This window comes from Dothidotthia symphoricarpi, assembly GCF_010015815.1.
Source record: "Dothidotthia symphoricarpi CBS 119687 unplaced genomic scaffold P153scaffold_11, whole genome shotgun sequence".
Classification (NCBI taxonomy): domain Eukaryota; kingdom Fungi; phylum Ascomycota; class Dothideomycetes; order Pleosporales; family Dothidotthiaceae; genus Dothidotthia; species Dothidotthia symphoricarpi.
In genome coordinates this window covers 958,001-976,880 of record NW_022985018.1, presented here as the reverse complement: position 1 = coordinate 976,880, position 18,880 = coordinate 958,001, and the positions used below count along the sequence as shown (strand labels likewise).

Genomic DNA, 18,880 nt, shown 5'->3' with positions numbered 1-18,880 from the left:
GCCCGCTAAATTCCCCGCTACTGCCATTTCTTCGAGCTCGCCGCCAGCCCTCGCTGCTGCCCATTGCACGCCAGATGTCTCTCCGGTAGCCGCGACGTCCCCTGGATATCTGGCAAATATCGGGGCGCTACCATGTCGTACAACCAGCGCGAGACTCCGGTAGGCCCGCTGCCCCCCGTCCTGCTCTGCGCAATCCCGTGACCAACTGCTCCTCCAGATCCTCGCCGAGCTCTGCACCTTCCTGGTCGAGGATGTTCACGGCGAACTCGCAGCGGTACGTGTAGCTCCCGTCTGGCCATGCGCCGTCCCCTCGCACCCCGCGGCGCCCGCTGCGTCTGCCTTGCGACGTGAACCACTGCTGACAGCCCCAGCGCGTCTACTCGGTGCTCGCGCGCCACGGCCGCCAGACGCTCGCGGCAATCGCCCGCGCCTCGTACCTCAACGGCCGCCAGATCAAGTCGGGCCTCGTCATCCTGCTGCAGCAGCACCTCGTCTTCCACTCGGGCAACGATGCCCCGCCCACCTACTACGAGATCGACTGGCTGAACTCGTACGCCCTCGTGCGCCTGGGCAAGGTCACCAAGCTGGTCGAGGACCGCTTCGGCAGAAAGGCCGCCAACGTCATGTCCAACCTGCTGGCCCTCGGCCACACGCGCGTCGCAGATCTCAAGGACGCCTACTTCCCGCCCCACACCGACACCGACGATGACTCAGACGACGGCCTTGCAAACGGCGCCGGCACCAAGAGGAAGAGGGCGAACGGCACCCACGCGAACGGGACGAACGGCGGGCCCCCGGAGCCAAGCCTCACCAACGGTGTCCACAAGCAGCCCAAGGCAAACGGCGTCACGAATGGCGTAGGCGCAGGACATGACGAGCACGCATCTGACGAGCACGCTGACGGCGAGATCACCTCGGTCGACGACCTCTACAACACCATCGAGCGGCTGATCAAGTGCGGTTGGGTGCGCACCGTCACCGAGACCCAGTACCTGTCTCCAGGAGACATGCACGACATGCTTCAGCAGGAGGCCATCGAGCAGGACAATGCAGGCGTCGTAGCCACGGGCAACAAGGACAAGGACAAGGTTCATAGAGGGACCCAGGCCCGGAAACGAAAAATGCGCGACGACTGGCTTATCGTGCCCAAGTTCACGCGCAGGGGCCCAACCAGCGACTCCGACCACAACGGCGCAAACAAGCGCGTCAAGATGAATGGAACAAACGCTTGGTCAGCATCTGGCGCCTCTTCGCCCGAGGACAACCTCGTCATTCGCGTCAATCCAGAGAAGATCGCTGTGGCCATGCGCACCGAGCACCTCGTGCAGCTAGTTGAACAACGGCTTGGCTACGTCACCGCCCAGATATACCAGACCATGCTCCGCATGCTGGAATACAACATCCCGCGATGCTACGAGGAGTGGCCAGAGCCTCCGCCGCTTAATGGAGACCTCGGTGAAGATATGGGCATTGACCCCCGCTTCCTCGTCACTGCTCGAGATGTCATGAAGAAGCTCAGCCGCGACCTGGACATCTGCGAGGGGCTCGATCCCAACGCAATCGTTTCAATCACGAGAAAAGGTCACGTTCGCAAGAACATGCTCAGCCAGCCTACCGATCCAGCGAACCTCAGCACAGATGAGAAAACGCGCATCGTAGACAAGCATATCCAGATGCTTGCTGAAGACCCCTTGCATTTCGTGACCTGGCACTCCCGCGCTGGGTACTCGCAATGGCACATTGAATTCGAGGAAATCGCAAAACAGATGATCCAGAACGAGGTCGAGAACACAATATCCGCCAGGAAGGGCGCCTTAGGTGTCAAGTTGATTCGCGCCTTGAGGAAAAAGGGCAAACTAGACGAACGCGCCACCTGCAACGCCATGATGATGTCCGCCAACGACATTCGCGGTGTCGTCAACGATCTCACCGTCCAAGGCTTCGTCCAGACACAGGAAATTCCCAAAGTAGAGAGGCGAGAAGCAAAACACTCGTTACATCTCATCTGGTACGATCGGCAACGCGCTCGCGAGAAGCTGCTCCACGACACATACAAGGGCATGGTGCGCATCCTGCAGCGCATCGCCTTTGAACGTGAGAAAGCGCTGCCTCTACTCAGCAAAGCGGAGCGCTCCGATGTCGTTGGCAACGAAGAAAAATGGCTAAGCAAAGGCGAACTCGACGCGCTGAAGAAGTGGAAAGAAGTACAGGAAAAGTTGCTTTTACAGCTGTGCAGAGAGGATGATTTAGTGGCTACTCTGCGCGACTTCCACGGTCCTCTCATATCGGCGTAATCATTGTCTGCCTCTGGCCTATCTGATACAAGGAAAAGTTTTGCGGAGTTTTTACTATTGCGTTCTATGGAGAAGATTCAACGCCATCTGGTATGAATGATACCCTAAGCATATGGGCCGGAGTTTCAGCTGCCATTCTGTAGCATTTCTAGGGGTGTACATGTAATGTAGATGACGTGAGGCTTAGACTTTGTTCGTATGTGATGCACATTGTTCGACTTTAACTACTATACAAACGTGAGCTGGCCGAACACAGAACCATGTCCTCTCAACTAGAGATGTGTACCGTACATACATCAGCATGAGAATTTATCCGAGCACCACGGCATTACAATCAACCCCTCTTTACTTCCCTCTCCCACCGAGTCCCTAACGCAGTCCCCTTCCATGACGATGCCCGAGTCAATTCGACGCTGCTGGTCTCCAGCAACTCCAAGATACCCTCGAGCCTCCAACCACACTCGACTGGCCTCTGTAGTTACGAGATTGGTATTGGTCAAGGCGCTGATCATCCCCCAACCATCGTTGTACACTTCCACATAACGCTCTTCGTCATCGTCATATTCAAGCTCGTACCGTCCTTGGATATCTTTGCGAAGAATGCGTATCGGACGTTTGAACCGTTTGCCATACCCTCCGAAGCTGGGTCCTGTCGGGAACCTACCAAGAGGCAAAGGCGACATATCTTCAATATCCATGATCCACTTCCCCATCCTGGCCATACGTCTTGGACTCTCGCATCCGCGTCCAAAGCGTGTGAGAAGATGTGGGCCGTATCTGAAGTTACCGCACTCAACCCAGGCGGAAAAGGCAGCGTTGTGGGCCAGCATTACGTAGAGGCAGTAATGGCGTTGATCTTGATGTTCCCTCCCACAAGGGCAATGCTTCGATTCCTATTTCGTAACTAGACGACGTCGAATATGGTCGAGTATCTTGCCAACCCAGTAGCTACCTTGCGGAAGCGTGTTCCACACCTCGACAAGATCGTGGACAGGCAGTATTCGTCTTGATATCTCGTACTCGAGTCTCCTGCAAACTCGACCTCTTTCGTTGTACAGGCCCAAAACGTTGAGCGCGCGTTCAATGCAGCAGAATGTAAGTAGGTTGGCGAGATATGGCTCCACAGGTATGATGTCGTGGGTAGCTTGTTCGTATGCCATGATCATCCATGAGAGAACGACGTCTAGTCCTAGCCCTTCGCACCTGGAGGCGGGCAGTATCAGTCTGCGAGAACCGGATGACGGGTGTGCTCTATAATGATTGACAATGTTTGTACCGCAGAAATCGATGAGCATTCCGTAGGGCACGTCTCGGAAGAGGATCTTGTTAGGTTTGTTGGAAAGGACGATATCAACGCGAGTGTCAGGTATGGTTATGCCAGTGGCGCGCCAGGTGAGCACTCTCGTTCCCTGTGCTGCGAGTTTTGCTGCTGATAAAGGACCAGAAACATGAGCTGCGAGTGCCGCTGCCCGAGCGCTGCGGGTGTCGTAAGGAGCGAGTGGTGTCAGTGTAGACATACTGACGATGTGTGGTGAGAAATATCGAAACGAGAGACTTATGAGAGAAGGTCTATGGCCTGAGATAAATTTTAAGGAAGTCTGAGATAAAGATTGTAAACGCGAGCGGAAATGCTGTTGTTAGTGTATTGTATTGCAACAGCAGTCGAACAAGTGCAGCGGTATTCTCCAGGATGTGTGGTGTTGTAACGAGGCAGTTGCGAACCTACTCCAGCCAAACATTTATGTCGGACAGGAGCGAAAGACGATCGTTCTTACTCTCACTCATCTACGCGTTGTCCCTCAGATTCCGGAGTGCTTGCTGAATCGCGTCATCGTAGATGTCCTCGACCAAAACGACTGATCCTTCATCTCTTATGATCTCCCGAATCCTCCTGGGCTTAGCAGCAAGCTCCATGGGAACAGTGTTTAAGTCAGTGCTTCCAGTGAAGGCCTGCGGAAATAGGAATACCCCTACCACCTTTTCTTTCTGGGTATGAGGACTTCCACGTCCCAGATTTCTTATAGCTTCGTTGAGATGCAAGATGATGGGTTTGCGGGTGAGCCGTACAAACGGGAAGGAGCTGCTTATCCAGTGGAAGGCACGTGTGAGGAAAGAAGCTTGTTTAGGTAGAGGTATCCTCTGATTTGTTTGTGTAGGACGGCGCTCGGATGGGTAGATGTAGCGCGCAATGACTTGTGTCTTGTGGAACTCCGGCTGTATCTGCACTCGATCTTGTGCATAGTATATTCCCTCTTCTATCTCAAGATCAGGCTCTAGTGATGACGGGTTTTCGAGCTTGGGCTCAGTCATGACATCGATACTTGACGATAACATCTTGTCAGCAGACGAGGGTTGGGCCGTGGTATCTGTGGGTGTGTCCGCCCTTGCATGAGTATCATGCGCACATGCTGAATGTGAACTGATATCTGTCTCGACACTCAGAGGCCGATCGAATAATGCAGATATACGAAGTAGCACGTCTGGATCGATTTCCGGTGGGGCATCAGGTAGAGGTTGTAAATGTCCAACCATGGTTAGACTACCAGTTGAGTACCAGCGCAAACGAAAAGTTTTGCGCCACGTTTATGAGACAAGTAATACATATTCCTCGTGAACTCATTGGCCGGCAGTAATCGACCGTGTTTCAAATTTTCAAACCAGTGAATGAACTCGACGTTTGCAAAGTTCGATCTTGAACAAAACCTGTGAACGTGGACAACGTGACAAACGGGATAGCAATCGCCGCGAAAACTTCACGCTAGGATGTTGTTCGTGACCGCAAAAGAAGTGCTTAAAGACGTCATATTCCCATGCTGGTGTAAGTTCACGAAACGCTCTCTCAGACATCTTGTGTGTTATCTTCTCACCAGTTCAAGATCCTGGCATCGTACCTTCTTCTCGCCAGAATAGGACTTGAACATGTCGGACCAGCAATCCCGACCGTCTTGCATGCACATTACCATACCTAAACCCTCTCTCCGCCGGGAGTACACCGCGAGCCCCCCACGTGTTCTACTCGCAACACCGTCCACTCCGAGTGGCCTCATACCGCTCGGATCGCCACGTATAACACCCATTGTTCAAGACAGTACAGAGCAGTCTTTGCAAACCGATTGCTTCGCGCCAATCGAGACCCAAAGCTCACTGTTCTCAAGCTTTTCCCTCTATGAAGCGCATGGGTTTATTCCACTCTGTTCCGTTGCCCTCGAAGAGCCTAGGGATGATGCAAACGACTACTTCTCACTCCCCGCGAGCGACTCCTTATCCAGAGAGACTTTCTTAGACGATGAAAGATTGCTGGACGAAGAACCTCGCCTGTCTCCCAATCCAGTTCCTTATGTAGCTCACGGTTTTATACCACTTTGTTCTGTTGCCCTAGAACAGCCTGAAGAGTACGTGGAAGACTACTTTTCACTACCCATAGAGCCTGTTTCAGCCTCAAAGACACCAGCAAAGAAACCAAAACTGTTTCCAACCCCGGGGTACTGGAGAAAGGAAGACGACCCATCACCGGTAACACTACTGTGTTCCCTTGCCACAGAGAAACCCGACGAGACGATGGATTATTTTTCTTTTCCTACAAATCGACCATTCCCTCCAAAAACTCCTGCAGGAACCCCACAACTCTATTTCGGTGGCTTTCGACATACATACCACAAGGGGATTAACTCATTGACGCACCCAACTGGCAGTCCATTGCGAGGGCGAGAGATCATTCCCGAATTTGAAAGACTTCGCAGTCCAGACCTTACACCACTTCCAAAGATGCCAGGTGGGGATCTAACTCCCTAGTGGGTCGCTTGGAGATAACTTGTGCAGGATGCACATGTCCTGCACTTGAGGTTGTTCATGCAAGAATACTTCAATCATCGAGCCCATTGGGAGACACATAGATCACATGACTCTGATGCCTTCGTTGCCAATGTTGTATGTCACATCAGCAGACTAGAAGCAAATAAAACATCTATCAGGACACTGGGCTGCAAAACTTGGGGTGTACAGTGATGACTGCAGATGGTGTCGTACAGGTGTGGGTGGATCGCGGCAGGATGGCACGGACGCTCCTGGATCGTTGTCTGCTGGGTGACCAATAGCCGTGAGTGGCCCTGATGCGTGAGAGTTTGTGTGTTGTGGCTGCTCGTAGTCACTCGTCGCCTTCAAAGCGTTGGTCTACGAACTCAATGAATCGGCGTAGAAACGATCAAGGTGGGGATGGTGAACGTGGTTGGAGTTGAAATAAGCAAAGCACCGCTACCGGTACTACGCTCGGTAGGCCGGCCGAACGGCCCCACTCCAGCATGCAACTTCCGACGACACGACGCGACACAGTATGCCTAACGAGATAGAACAACGCGACGCATGATGAAGAATAATGTAGTAATGTATTTCGGTGAGGTAACACATGAACCTTACGCGTACACGCTCTCTCATCTGTCGCTGAGGCAGGGAGATGTAAGGCTTTGACTCGGTCGGTTATTCTAGTTGCCTTACTCTGAAGGTACATGATGGGGGCGCTTAGGGAAGCGAGTCTTGGACTTGTGACTGCAAACCCCAAGCACTGCAAGCCTCAAAAATGCCTTCCTCCGGTATGAGGGAGCTCAATCTCTCAACCGATCTATCGCGCCTCGAGCATCTCTTGCTGGTCTCTGCTAAGAACCCCTTTCAAGTCCATGGCTTCGGCTCGCGGCAGCGTCGGCAAAGGTACAGTCATCATTCAGTTGCGCCCGTGGGTGTGTCTAACGTGGTACAGACTCCTCTAAGCTGCCTCCAGATCCACAACCCAATGCCAGAGCCAGCCGAAAACGGGTCAAGCGCGATGGTCGTCCGCAGTTCCAGTTCGTTACGGCAACTGATCCCTCGCAGTTCAGGGATGAAGACGCGAAAAGGAGCGTGCGGTCGCAGGCTATGATACACTGGAGACACGAGGATTCTATGCTAAAGAACAAACCCCTGGAGCCGACCGTGAATTCTTTCCAAGAGAGACCGGATCCGCTGCCTCCGTCTATCCCGGCAACGTGGGGCCCTGGATCCACATCAGAGCATCTCGTCAAGGTTGAACAGCCAAGCCAATATTTGACTGCCCGTCCTGAACCAAGCGACTTACAGCACTTCCATGGTGTGCCTGTAACCACGTCACGCAATCAAGATGTGATTGAACGAGTCGACTACGAAAATAGACATCGCGATGAGGAGCGCCAAATCCAGGTATTCATTGAGACGCTGGCTAGTTGCTATCACATCAGCCGCGATCTTGACCCATCCACTTTGTTACCCCGGTTCCAAAATCCCGAACTGAACACCATTTACCTTGTGCGTGAATGCATCAAAGCTTTTACGACGGAGTTAATACACAAAAAGTGGACCCCTTCGCACCCACACATCATACTCAGCTCCACGCTGCCACCATCCACGTGGCTTGACATGCACGCAGGCTGCCCAGGCGATAGTAAGCGAACCACCATGGTCAAAGCGGAAACAATCAAGATGATCAACGCTCGGCTTCGGAATCCCGAAACCCGTCTCGAAGATGCCACGCTCATGGTCATTGTCAACCTACTCGCTGGTGAGATGTGGAGCTGTAACGAGAAGACACTGCGTATGCATGAGACTGCAGCGGCTAGGTTTGTTGTGCAGCGAGGTGGAATGGATTGTCTGGGCGGAAATGGAGCGATAGCCGAAGTGACCGCAGCGTAAGTGCTTCCCATCACTCGCCTTGGGTCTATGTTAATGTTGGTGTAGATGCTGTTACCAATCCGATATAGTCTGCGAATCAAATCCACCGCCGCCATTCCAAACTTGGGAGCCATTTACGCTTGCTCCGATCGATTTAACAGACATTCCGGAATCTCCTCTGTTTTGTCAAAAGAATGACTTCACCACGATCAACAGAGCCATGCACTGTTCAGCGCTTACCTACAGCCTACTTTGCGACATGCGCAATCTCACTGACTTGTTTATAAGCCATAACACAAAATTGAATACGACTCGAATTGCGGACCCAGAGACAAGCAAACGCCTGGACTCTGCGTCGTTTGACTACAACATGAAAGTCACCGGCATACTCGAACGAGTGGCGTTGTTACCTTCGGCTGACACGCCAGGTCTCCCAACTTTCAATGACTGGATATATGAATCTTGCCGCATCACTGCCCTCATCTACACGGCCGCGATTGTTATGTGTGTCCCTTTTTCTGTTGCGGCCGATCCCGCTCGCAATGTGGTTCTCTCCAGTTCAGTAATCCAGACCGACTCCAAAGCTAGAGGGTATGTACTCGCAAACCGTCTTACCGAAACTCTGTACGAAGTGTTAACACGTACCGATACCGCCAACCTCTGGAACAACATGTCCGGTGTGTTTTACTGGGTTAGCGCTGTTGGTGCTGCTGCTGCTCGCACGCCCACTGCAATCGACATGACGCAGCAGCCAGAGCTTCGAGGTGAAGCCTATGCGATGTGGGTACGGCGGTGTCTTATCATGTTTTCTACTCGCACTGTGATCGTAGTGGTTTTCAAACACCCAATACCTCTCATAATGGCTCAGAAGAGGCTGTTGAAGGTGCAGGAATTAATTGGCTCGTATAGTTTCAGAGATTTTGCCAATCAAACAAGCCTCGAGCTCTCGCGATGAAGTCTCTTGCTCGATCAAATCCCGATCATTGCTCAGTTCGCTATAGCCCCGCCTCATCTGAGCACAACAGTGCTCGTATGAACGTCAGAGTTACAGTAGGGTGAAAGTTGGGATCGAAAGGACGATCAACATACGGCCAGCCACGTTGTGTGTCTGAGACGAGCATAACCTACTTTGGTTTTGGTACAAACAGGGGATCCCAGTCATACCGGAAACATCTGTGGAGTGGTAGTCCTCTGAACGGTCATCAGCAGATCATTTCGCTTGCCATCCGAGTTCACGGTGGTCTTCGCCGAATCGTCATCTCAATTCACCTCAGTTTACAGATGGTTCGTGTCTTCAGAGGCCACAAAATTATGCGACAACTGGAAACTACTGAACTTGTCATTTCTCAAACGCTTGGTGTGCTCAATCCAATATCTTATACAGCTACAAATGGATTATGGAGGCAGTCAAGCATAGGCTTACGCAACAGCAAGCTGTTGTTTTCTCTTTGCTCTAATTTCTGATCAATGATCGTCTGCCTCCACATTGGATCATCTCAATGAATTGTGCTTTAAGTCATGCGCTCCCCTCATCTCTCGGCATGAATAGCGTCCCGTTGTGGAGCAATTTACAGATACGCCTGGCGGCTGTCTGCACGCAGTAGGCTCGTTTTACTAGCACACCCACTCTTGTACATCAGATATAGATTTCGGTTTATTGTTATGATTTCATATCGTCATGCGCGACCAATTAGCAGACCGCAGTTCATACCGTGTGCCGTTAGCCAATGACCTCAAATGAGCTCTAATCAGGAACTAAATCAGAGCAGAGGTACCCATGTTAGAGTCATTTACAACAAGATGTTCCTATATTGCAGTTGAAACTCTTGTGAATACAACGAGCGAGCTATGTTCTTTATCCAGCTTGCAACTTTTCCATAGCCTTGGGTAGTATGTGAACAATCTCTAATTCAGAGAGAGAAGTTGATCCTCTTAGGTGGAAAGCATGTCACTTCTCGAAATAAATGGAAATAATTGAAGACGGGAGGTACTGAATCTCATTTGGGAAGCACAGATATATGGTCCAACCACCTGCCAGCCGATCACACATCATTGCCAAGCATTTTCCGTTCGGCTCGCTGGCGAGTGTCGACGATGTGTATCAGATAGACGATTAGCGTGGTTTTTATAAAATATGATTCACATTAAAGAAAAGTGACATCTTGTGAACACGAGTAGCAGAGAAACCTAGTGAATTACTACGAAGTGTAACGGAGTTCTTGTAGAATAATAGGCCAGCAAAGCTTATACACAACTTGTTAACAACGCCCAACTCCATGTATGTTTCTTCTAAATCAAAAGCTCGTGCGCACTTGTAGTCCCCGGCACCCACGCTTCTCTCACTGTTCGCCTGCCTCGGACTTCCAAAACACCCACGCTATGACCGTTACAGTCTTCAAGATCACTGCTGTCCAGAGTGCGCCTGCGAGTCCAATATCGCTGTGCGCAAACAAGCCACCAATGCAGGCCCCAAGGAGCAGAAGTAGCGGCGCCGCCATTCTCCGGTTTCTCTCCACATTCTTCCAGACAAAAAGATTCGGGTCGGAGAAGCCGTCGCAATAGTTGCTCGTCAAGACCACGCTGGTCAGCCCGTGATATCCTAACGCTCGCGAAGTTACAGCCTGGCCACTTGACTGAAACGCGACGGACGCCAGCGGCACCAAAACCTGCCAATGTAGCTCATTAGTAGAGTTGTTGCCGATTGTGACTATTAGGGCTGCCGCGACGATCAGGAGAGTCTGGAACGAATACGACGTGACGAGCACCCATCGTTTCGCTGGTGTGAAGTATCGATGGAAGCGAGCAAAACAAAACGATCCCAGACAGAAGGACGATATCGATACCAGTGCCTTGACCCAACGGATACCCTCGGTAGGAGCGACGAGTCCTAGACCAAGGTAGATGGTGTTTCCTAGTCTTTGCATGAGCTGACTGGTCGATGCAAGCACCGTGTTTTACTCACCCGTCTGCATGCTTACAAACGAGCCCCAAATGAAGACAGCCGAGCTATCCAGTAGTCCTGTGACTATGTAGCAGAAAAGCAAGATCAGATCAGCCCAATTCTTGCTGACGTCCGCTGCCATGTGCCTTTTCATCCGAAGCCATATCCGAGACGAGTCCGAGTTTTTGCCGGGACGGGCCAGAAGCGGGGTTTCCTCGTCTGCCGTACGTCCCGAGGTGTCCCTGTGTGACGTGATATTCATGGTTGCAGGAGGTATGTGTAGGATCGTTGCAGATAAATGCAGCAGGTGGAGAAGCTTTTAACGTCGATTGGAACGGGCCGAGGACAGCTGAGGGCACCCTTGCAAATGGTACGAGATCGACAGGCACGGCGTCGATTGACCGGGAATTGATCTTTGCAAGAATGCTCCGAGCGAGATCAGACGATATTACAATGGGGCAGAAATTACTGCAAAAACTCAGATCAATGTGCATCCAACCTCGAGGAAGTTCTTATAACAAGAAACAATGCTTGCTCGTTTGATATTGGAGGTGTTGCTGAGTGTCCAGCGCTACAACTTGATTCCCGGTTAACCGACTAGCTGAGATGCACGTAAGCTTACCCCAGACCAAGCTTTAGACAAGCTTCGCCGGCAATCCAAGGATATCGCGGGATCGTTACACAACACCTTCCTAGTGCACTTTTTGTGATTGTTTAGTGGTGTATTATGCGTGGAAGAATTGTTTCGTGAGGGGGTATAGTGAGGAGAAGCTGAATTAGTATACGCAATCGCTGCTCAGTGTGTCGTCATTGGTAGCGTGGTAGGTTCGCGACAACGTCAAATAGCGCGATGCTGCCGGTTTGGCATCTCGAACAACTTCAATTCTTTAGTCCTTTTTCCAACTGAGGTTGATTGAAACTCAACATGCATCTTCCGTCGCTGTTGGTCGCACTTGGTGTTTGCGCTTGTGCTGCACCTGTTGATCAAAAGCCACTTGCTGCTAATGTCCGCCATCATGCTGGGCCCCATAAGGTTCAAGACCCTTATACGCCAGACTACCGCGACCCATACGATAAGAAGGTTGACGCAGAGACAAACAAGCTTCAACCGTTGCCATGGGTTAGTAGATACCTCTCTCTAGTGACAAGGAGCAGCAGTGCCCTTTAGTGCACGCCATCGTTTCTCACTCCTCGCATGTCATTTCATGTACTTGTCACAAGAAAACGATCGCTGATTTGGAAACAGCGAAATGGCGAGGGTGCAACCATGCTGGGCCCGCGCAACAGGGAGCGTGAACGTCAGAATCCTGACATGATTCGCCCTCCTAGCACCGATCACGGCAACATGCCCAACATGAGATGGTCGTTCGCCGACTCTCACATCCGTATCGAAGAAGGTGGTTGGACGCGTCAAACCACCATTCGAGAGCTTCCTACAAGCAAAGAGCTAGCCGGCGTCAACATGCGACTTGACGAAGGTGTCATTCGAGAACTTCACTGGCACAAGGAAGCCGAGTGGGCTTACGTTCTTGAAGGCTCAGTCCGAATCACAGTCCTTGATACCGAGGGTGGTAGTTACGTTGACGATCTCGAGAAGGGTGACCTTTGGTACTTTCCTTCGGGCCATCCTCACTCACTTCAAGGCTTGAGTCCCAACGGTACTGAGTTCCTGATCGTCTTTGACGACGGCAACTTCTCCGAGGACTCGACTTTTCTGCTCACTGATTGGGTTGCACGTACCCCCAAGCAAGTCCTTGCCGAGAACTTTCGGGTTGCTCCAGAGGTGTTCGACGCCATCCCTCAAAAGGAGAAGTACATTTTCCAAGGCTCGAACCCAGACTCGATTGAGAAAGAGATCCCAAGCGAGAGCAAGGGCTACAAGAAATCCAAGCAGCGATTTACTCATAAGATGCTTGCTCAAGAAGCATTCAATACAACTGGTGGTACCGTCCGCATTACTGATTCAGGCAACTTTCCGGTCTCGAAGAGCGTAGCTGCTGCGCACCTCAGCATCCACCCTGGAGCAATCAGAGAGATGCACTGGCACCGTAAGTCTTGATCTTTCCCATCCCTTATCATGCCATTAACACCACTACAGCCAATGCGGACGAATGGTCCTACTTCATCAAGGGCCGCGCAAGGGTAACCATCTTCGCCGCCGAAGGTACAGCCCGTACGTTCGACTACCAAGCAGGTGACGTCGGAATCGTGCCCAAGAACATGGGTCATTTCATCGAAAACTTGAGTGACGAGGAGGACGTCGAGGTACTTGAGATCTTCCGTTCCGACAAGTTTCAGGATTTCTCTTTGTTCCAGTGGATGGGTGAGACGCCGCAGAGGCTGGTTCGTGAGCACCTGTTCGCGAACGACAAGAAGAGCGGAGAGAAATTTGAAAAGGCTATCGCAAGTGCCGAGAAGGATCCTATCCGTAGTGTTCTGGAAGACGACGAAGAGGAGAAAGCAGAGTTGTAGAGTGACACTTGTTTGACGAGAGTAAGGAACAGAGTTGAAGTGAAGGTGGGATTTGAAACAAAGGTGGCTACTTATCGCGTTTAATTGAATTGATTGCAAAAATGATCGCCATAGTGTATATAGTATACTTCTTCAGCCTTGAATTGATAGCTCTCCTGTACTGTCTGCTTCACATATGTCTACATCCATTATGATACCTCAGGTGTAGTAGTCGAGACTGTCAACGTTCTTGGTTTGTTGGAGCCGAGTGTTGCTTGAGCCTTGAGACATCAGAGCTTGATTATACTTAGCGAACCCTTGCCAATTTACTACTCAGGGTTTCTGTAGCATAGCTACACTCTGTGTGATAGACTCTGTTTTCGTTCTGGCAACATTGTTAGCAAGAGCAGAGTTATTGCGAACTATGTGCCATAGAGCCCCAGTGCTAGCACTTGCCCGTATTGGGAGTGAGAACACTTGGAAGAACTATACAAGCTCAACCCTCCTGAGCGGATCCTGTCCAAAGTAAGGCAGTGGACTACGAGTATCATTCTAACTCGATTGAAGATCTCTTGGATGAAAATAGACAGTCATGCTTTCTCAACTTTATGAACATGCATCAAGCAATGATCATATATGCTCATCGGATGTTTCCTAGGCTATAATAGTGACGAGCCAGAACTTTGACTCCCTACAACCTGCGCTTGTACGAATTTCTGGCGCTATTGTTGCCAAAACTCCGTACCATGATTGTGTGAGATACCATTGTCCTGGTGCGTTGGGCGGTGAAACCCTCTTGAAACACCTAGACAACCAAGTCTCCTAAGCTCGGTGACTCGCCAACTCTCATCTTTGAAAGTTCGTAGCTCACTACAGTATGATTCGAGAAGTACATGAAGAGCCGCCACCTCCTCGACGGAGACACCCTTACTCCATCTGCTGCCTCACCAATTTTTTCAAACTGATCGAACATACCCTGTACTGGACCAACAGCCACACCCAACAAACGTACGTGTGGTCCAACGCTCCAAAGCTCTTTGTTGTTGTCTTTCGAAAACGGCAATATATACTCGAGTTGAAATTTGTAAGTTGGGACTGGTCGGTCTTTCTGTTTTGACCATGTTAGACTGAAGACTCCTGCCCGACCGTGAGGCGTTGCGACGATAAAGATGCCGAGTTCAGGAATTTGTGTAGAGAAGCAAAGGCGATCATGGGACGGTAAGATCTGACCTCCCCATCCACTCCGATTGTCTGGAGGGTGAAGTGGTCTCCTCATGGTTACTATAGGATCGAGAGGATAGTTGAGGGCGCCAAGAGGGCATTGGAAGAGGAATATGTCCTCTTTAGTAACAATGAGGCATGGTGTAGAGAGATGAGTGGACTATATGCAGTTAGCTTATGACGGTATGGAGTGCAATCAACGGTAGTACACACTTGACTTTGAAATGAAGGCGAAGTTGTAACCTCGAAGTAAGCGGGATTGGGACGCGCACCAATCGAAGGTCGTAAATATGCCGCAGCAAACGTTATGTTGAATATCTCGCTGTTTGTATCGCTATCATCATCACTGTCATACATGGTTGCAGCGACTTCTTGGTTAAATGGTTGAAACCACGGTAGTGGCGTGTTGGATGCATGAGCCGAAATCGCGTTTGCGACAGTTTGCACTGCGGATTGACTCTGCTCTGGGATGAAGAGAGAACTCAGCTGCGAACTGCTTTGTTGCGAAGAGTCGTCATGTATCATCTCTTCACCACTTTCCACAGATGTCTGATCAGATTCCGGACTTGCTTCATCATTTTTATCATCTTGTGTGTGTTCGAGAAAGTTGGCGTGCGCGCTGTCTGTACTCGAATCCAAAATATCTTCTTCTGACACCCCGGACTCGGTATCTGACAAGATCATGTCACTCGATTCTCCATCAAACGACTCGGTTTCTTGAACTCCTGTAGATGAAAAATCGTCTTTGGACTTGGTAAAGAACCCTGCCTTTTGTGTGCTTACATCTTGGAAGCAGGGGGAGATGTGTGCAGGCGCCGGTTCATTGACGGCAGCATCTTCATAAGCTGAATGGGGATCCAAGAACACAGTTCCCCAGGCACCGTGAGGAAATGCGCTGGATCTTGGACAATGACACATACCAGGAGGTAACCTCGGAGCTTGGTTTGTGTGTTGGACGCTTGCACAGAATCCCAGCTGAATGACTCGAGCTGGTGCCTGCGGGTGATGCAAATCCCAAAGAATGGTCTTTCCATCTATAGAGCTACTGGAGAGCCATCGTCCATACGGGTCGCTGCCACTGTTATTAAAGGATACAGCGGGAACGTTTGTGCCGGCGCGAAGGGTAATGACACGGTCTTCTCGTCTTGGAGCATGCAAGTCTAGTCTGCTTTGGTTGCTCAGAGGAACCCTATTATCATGAGATCCTGACTCGTCCAGATGTTGCAAAGAACTTGTTAAAGCAAATGCAAATACAGTGATGTTGTGGGTGTTGGCGCTAACTGCGATCATTCGCGCTTCTTGATGAACAGCTATGCCCCAGGCGCTGGCACCGACATTGTGGTGAAACAACACCTTGACGGCGTCTCCATTAGTGACTTCCGAACCTCCATCTGTGAATTTTGATCGACGCTCTAAGGCGCGTTGAATCTCATCCACGCGATAACCGACAACATCGCCGTCATCGCAAGCGACCAAGACTATCTCTTCGTGGCCCAAATGGTCGATGTGTATGCGACTAATGGAATGAGGATCTTCCGGATCAATACTAGGTCTGAGATGCGGAGATGATACCGGCGGATACAATATGAACACAGGTTCGTGGGACAGGCGTTGATTTGGGAAGCTCGGATTGTAGACGTGGATTGTGTCGTTGCAAACGACAAAATATAAATTGTAGCATGTAGACAGGGCAGTAAGTTCGCAGCGCCACGCCTTTATCTTCGGTCGATCATAAGGACTTGGGAACTGTTGGTAGTCAGCAAGTCACCTCTTGGTTTCTGTCCTCATAACAACACTGGTATGCTGAGAAGTCATTACAACGCGAGATAAAGTTGAGGAATTCTGTTAGAAAGATATTGAGCCTCGGGGAACAAGAGGTTGTAGTGTTCCACTGTGCTCAAGTGCAATGGCGGGAGGGACCAGATACGAACTAAGAGAGCTTACCCTTTGAGACCCCTGCTGCACACTAGTCAATGTGCAGGAGATGTGATGCCACATCTTAGATTGTTCATTCTTGAGACTACAAGAGGACTTGGTTTGACGTCCGGAGGAGTAGTGAGTGGAAGAGAGTGGTTGGCTGACGTTCCTAGCGCCGTCTGGGTGGATTGACACGTGCGTTTTCAAGCTTGGGCAGCTCGAGTGAGGTGACGCGGAAAGTGTAAGCACTCCTACAACTGACTCATCAAAAGCAAGATTAGAGAGTGAACACGAACAAAGTTCTTGTTAGTGAGCCACGTATCATCAATTATGTGTTTGGACAGGCAGAGAGTGAATTCGACATATAATTTAGTCGACATTCGGAGGCACAAAATCATTTAATCTTTGACAGGTTGGTCCTGTGACTGATCCAGATATGCCACCAGTCTATGTTAATAGAATTACTCTGCATGAAACTCATTCGTATTGATGGAATTTAGTGATTATGCAGTCATGCCATTTCGAAATTGGAAACCTCTCATTGAGGATTTGCATATAAATTGAATAGATATCGAAGATCAAACTCTTGACTTCGTATTCCAAACGCCATCTAGTGTTTCGCCGTAACCTGGTCACCGGTAAGCTTCTCGACAGCTTCCTTAGCGCTGAACAAATGTTAGTCAATAATTTCACAATCAAGGGTAGGAATGGGGGAGCGTACACGTCACCAAGAGCGACCATGCAGACCGTCTGCCAGATTCCAAGCCCAATTCTAGGGGTAACGCCACGGTAAAGACCCTTGAGACCGTTATTCTGGTAGATGTAATTGAACGCTTTTCCAACAGTCAGATTCTTAGGGCGATTGGGGTCCACAGTCTTCGACTGCATTTCAACGCGGATGACCTCAATGGGCTGGTTCCACGCGCTCAAACCACCACCAATCGCAGAGGCAAGAATCTTCTCCATGACGGTGAGCTTCTCGCCATGCTCCTTGTTGGTCGCACTTCGAATTCCAGACTCCGCAACACGAGACAAGCCAAATCGGGAGCCCCAGTTGGTGACCTGGCGCACGGCAACGGCGTTCACACCGCGGTTGATACCGCGAATACCCTCTGCGCGCCATATGCCCATGAAGGTTTCCAAGGTCCCTGGGGGTTTCACGCCCGTAGCTGCAACCTTGTGCTTTGTGATCTCAACCGTCTTCATGCAGGTGCAGAAGCCCATGGTAGCGTAGGCTTGCGCAAGACCGCCAGCCATGCCGCCTGAGATACCGCCGACAAATTCGTTGGCGCCGAACGATTTGGCATAGAACTCGGCTTCGGAAGCGACGAAGAGGAGAACAGCACCCTTGGTGGAGGCTTCGATCCACGCCCAGGGGATGAGACCTTGGTAGACTGTTGCGACAGATGTCAGCTCTCGAACTTGGTCATGGCGATGCGACAGATTGCGCAGAAAGGTAGTCAGGATCCATGAACTCACATCCGAAGACACCTCCACGCGCCCAGATACGGCTGACCGCCCCCGCCATGCCGTCAGCCCTGTTGGCAGCCATGGTGGTCTTGGTGACCTCCAACGGCTGTCCCAGAGTAGTCACCTCGAACATGTTGAGACCAGCACCGACTGAGGACTTGATCAGTACACATCCACAGCGACTTTACTAGCACAAGACTCACGCAACAAGTTACTGAACTTGACGGGCTTCTTCTCGAGCTGCATCGGCCCTGTAGCCATGGTGGGCACGCCTGTCGGAGGTGTGGAGCTCATCTCTGGGGATTCTTGTCGAAAGATATGGGCCTGACCAAGGCAGAAGGGTGCACCGTCGCAAATGTGAGTGTAGAGTGATGTGAGGGAGAGGAGGGTTTGAGAAACTGGCGGTGATGAGCTTGGGTATCTGTTGGAGGTGAGCGACGGCAAGTCTAGGTTCGTTTGGGACAAGTTCGAATCCTTGACTGAGTATTGAACCGGTCGGATACCTTGGCAGAGCTCTTCCGACTGCGGGTTCGGAATACTTTTGTGGCTTTCCGGCTCACTGATGATGTCTTCGTCGTCTATATAGATGAAAGTAGTCCCGCGTGCTCATGCGGTAACGATTAGAAGCGGCACGTTGTTCCTGCCTTCTGCGATCGTGGTCTGCTGCTGAGCCTCGGGTGGTGGGGCGCATTGGCGGAGAGCGAGCCCAACAAGTCATCGCTTCCCCAACATGCGCTCAACCAAATCCTTCCCGTATCTGGCATCTGACATTCCCGAAACTCGTGGACCGAAGTTGGCATGTGTCCTTTCCCTGCTGTTCATTGGACACTCGTAGAAAATTACGGATCATGCGCTCATTCCAGTCCAAATTTCTATTGAATCAAAACTAACATCAAAAGTTATGAGGTATTCA

The 18,880-nt window shown here is 50.8% G+C and overlaps 10 protein-coding genes across 10 annotated transcripts; 4 read left to right on the top strand and 6 right to left on the bottom strand.

Annotated features, from left to right (window-relative positions):
* The first annotated feature begins 49 nt into the window (after positions 1-49).
* P153DRAFT_317623 (DNA directed RNA polymeras-like protein III subunit Rpc82) lies at positions 50-2,629 on the top strand. The gene is made up of 3 exons (XM_033665027.1): positions 50-159; positions 218-274; positions 372-2,629. Exons 1-3 carry the CDS (start codon positions 133-135, stop codon positions 2,292-2,294), a joined length of 2,007 nt encoding a protein of 668 aa, XP_033523447.1. The 5' UTR covers positions 50-132; the 3' UTR covers positions 2,295-2,629.
* P153DRAFT_397250 (uncharacterized protein) lies at positions 2,591-3,355 on the bottom strand (the record flags this gene model as incomplete). Its single annotated transcript, XM_033671544.1, has 1 exon — positions 2,591-3,355. Exon 1 carries the CDS (start codon positions 3,122-3,124, stop codon positions 2,591-2,593), a length of 534 nt encoding a protein of 177 aa, XP_033523446.1. The 5' UTR covers positions 3,125-3,355.
* P153DRAFT_397249 (uncharacterized protein) lies at positions 2,896-3,811 on the bottom strand (the record flags this gene model as incomplete). Its single annotated transcript, XM_033671543.1, has 1 exon — positions 2,896-3,811. The coding sequence occupies one exon, from the start codon at positions 3,809-3,811 to the stop codon at positions 3,188-3,190; it is 624 nt and encodes a 207-aa protein (XP_033523445.1). The 3' UTR covers positions 2,896-3,187.
* A 268-nt stretch (positions 3,812-4,079) lies between these two features.
* P153DRAFT_403977 (uncharacterized protein) lies at positions 4,080-4,826 on the bottom strand (the record flags this gene model as incomplete). Its single annotated transcript, XM_033671990.1, has 1 exon — positions 4,080-4,826. One exon carries the CDS (start codon positions 4,824-4,826, stop codon positions 4,080-4,082), a length of 747 nt encoding a protein of 248 aa, XP_033523444.1.
* A 367-nt stretch (positions 4,827-5,193) lies between these two features.
* P153DRAFT_367338 (uncharacterized protein) lies at positions 5,194-6,509 on the top strand. The gene has a single exon (XM_033668249.1). It carries the CDS (start codon positions 5,214-5,216, stop codon positions 6,084-6,086), a length of 873 nt encoding a protein of 290 aa, XP_033523443.1. The 5' UTR covers positions 5,194-5,213; the 3' UTR covers positions 6,087-6,509.
* Positions 6,510-6,845: 336 nt separating this feature from the next.
* P153DRAFT_30916 (uncharacterized protein) lies at positions 6,846-9,085 on the top strand. Its single transcript, XM_033664734.1, has 3 exons — positions 6,846-6,995; positions 7,045-7,984; positions 8,034-9,085. Exons 1-3 carry the CDS (start codon positions 6,965-6,967, stop codon positions 8,920-8,922), a joined length of 1,860 nt encoding a protein of 619 aa, XP_033523442.1. The 5' UTR covers positions 6,846-6,964; the 3' UTR covers positions 8,923-9,085.
* Positions 9,086-10,294: 1,209 nt separating this feature from the next.
* P153DRAFT_317617 (uncharacterized protein) lies at positions 10,295-11,448 on the bottom strand. The gene is made up of 2 exons (XM_033665026.1): positions 10,930-11,448; positions 10,295-10,878 (listed from the first exon to the last, which is right to left on the bottom strand). Exons 1-2 carry the CDS (start codon positions 11,168-11,170, stop codon positions 10,307-10,309), a joined length of 813 nt encoding a protein of 270 aa, XP_033523441.1. The 5' UTR covers positions 11,171-11,448; the 3' UTR covers positions 10,295-10,306.
* A 379-nt stretch (positions 11,449-11,827) lies between these two features.
* On the top strand, positions 11,828-13,549 carry P153DRAFT_367336 (Bicupin, oxalate decarboxylase/oxidase). The gene is made up of 3 exons (XM_033668248.1): positions 11,828-12,028; positions 12,155-12,956; positions 13,007-13,549. The coding sequence occupies exons 1-3, from the start codon at positions 11,834-11,836 to the stop codon at positions 13,378-13,380; spliced, it is 1,371 nt and encodes a 456-aa protein (XP_033523440.1). The 5' UTR covers positions 11,828-11,833; the 3' UTR covers positions 13,381-13,549.
* Positions 13,550-13,772: 223 nt separating this feature from the next.
* P153DRAFT_30849 (uncharacterized protein) lies at positions 13,773-16,656 on the bottom strand. The gene is made up of 3 exons (XM_033664708.1): positions 16,525-16,656; positions 14,794-16,326; positions 13,773-14,740 (listed from the first exon to the last, which is right to left on the bottom strand). The coding sequence occupies exons 1-3, from the start codon at positions 16,576-16,578 to the stop codon at positions 14,165-14,167; spliced, it is 2,163 nt and encodes a 720-aa protein (XP_033523439.1). The 5' UTR covers positions 16,579-16,656; the 3' UTR covers positions 13,773-14,164.
* Positions 16,657-16,997: 341 nt separating this feature from the next.
* P153DRAFT_367333 (mitochondrial carrier) lies at positions 16,998-18,607 on the bottom strand. Its single transcript, XM_033668247.1, has 5 exons — positions 18,471-18,607; positions 18,171-18,388; positions 17,977-18,117; positions 17,219-17,891; positions 16,998-17,162 (listed from the first exon to the last, which is right to left on the bottom strand). Exons 2-5 carry the CDS (start codon positions 18,226-18,228, stop codon positions 17,108-17,110), a joined length of 927 nt encoding a protein of 308 aa, XP_033523438.1. The 5' UTR covers positions 18,229-18,388; positions 18,471-18,607; the 3' UTR covers positions 16,998-17,107.
* Positions 18,608-18,880: the final 273 nt, after the last annotated feature.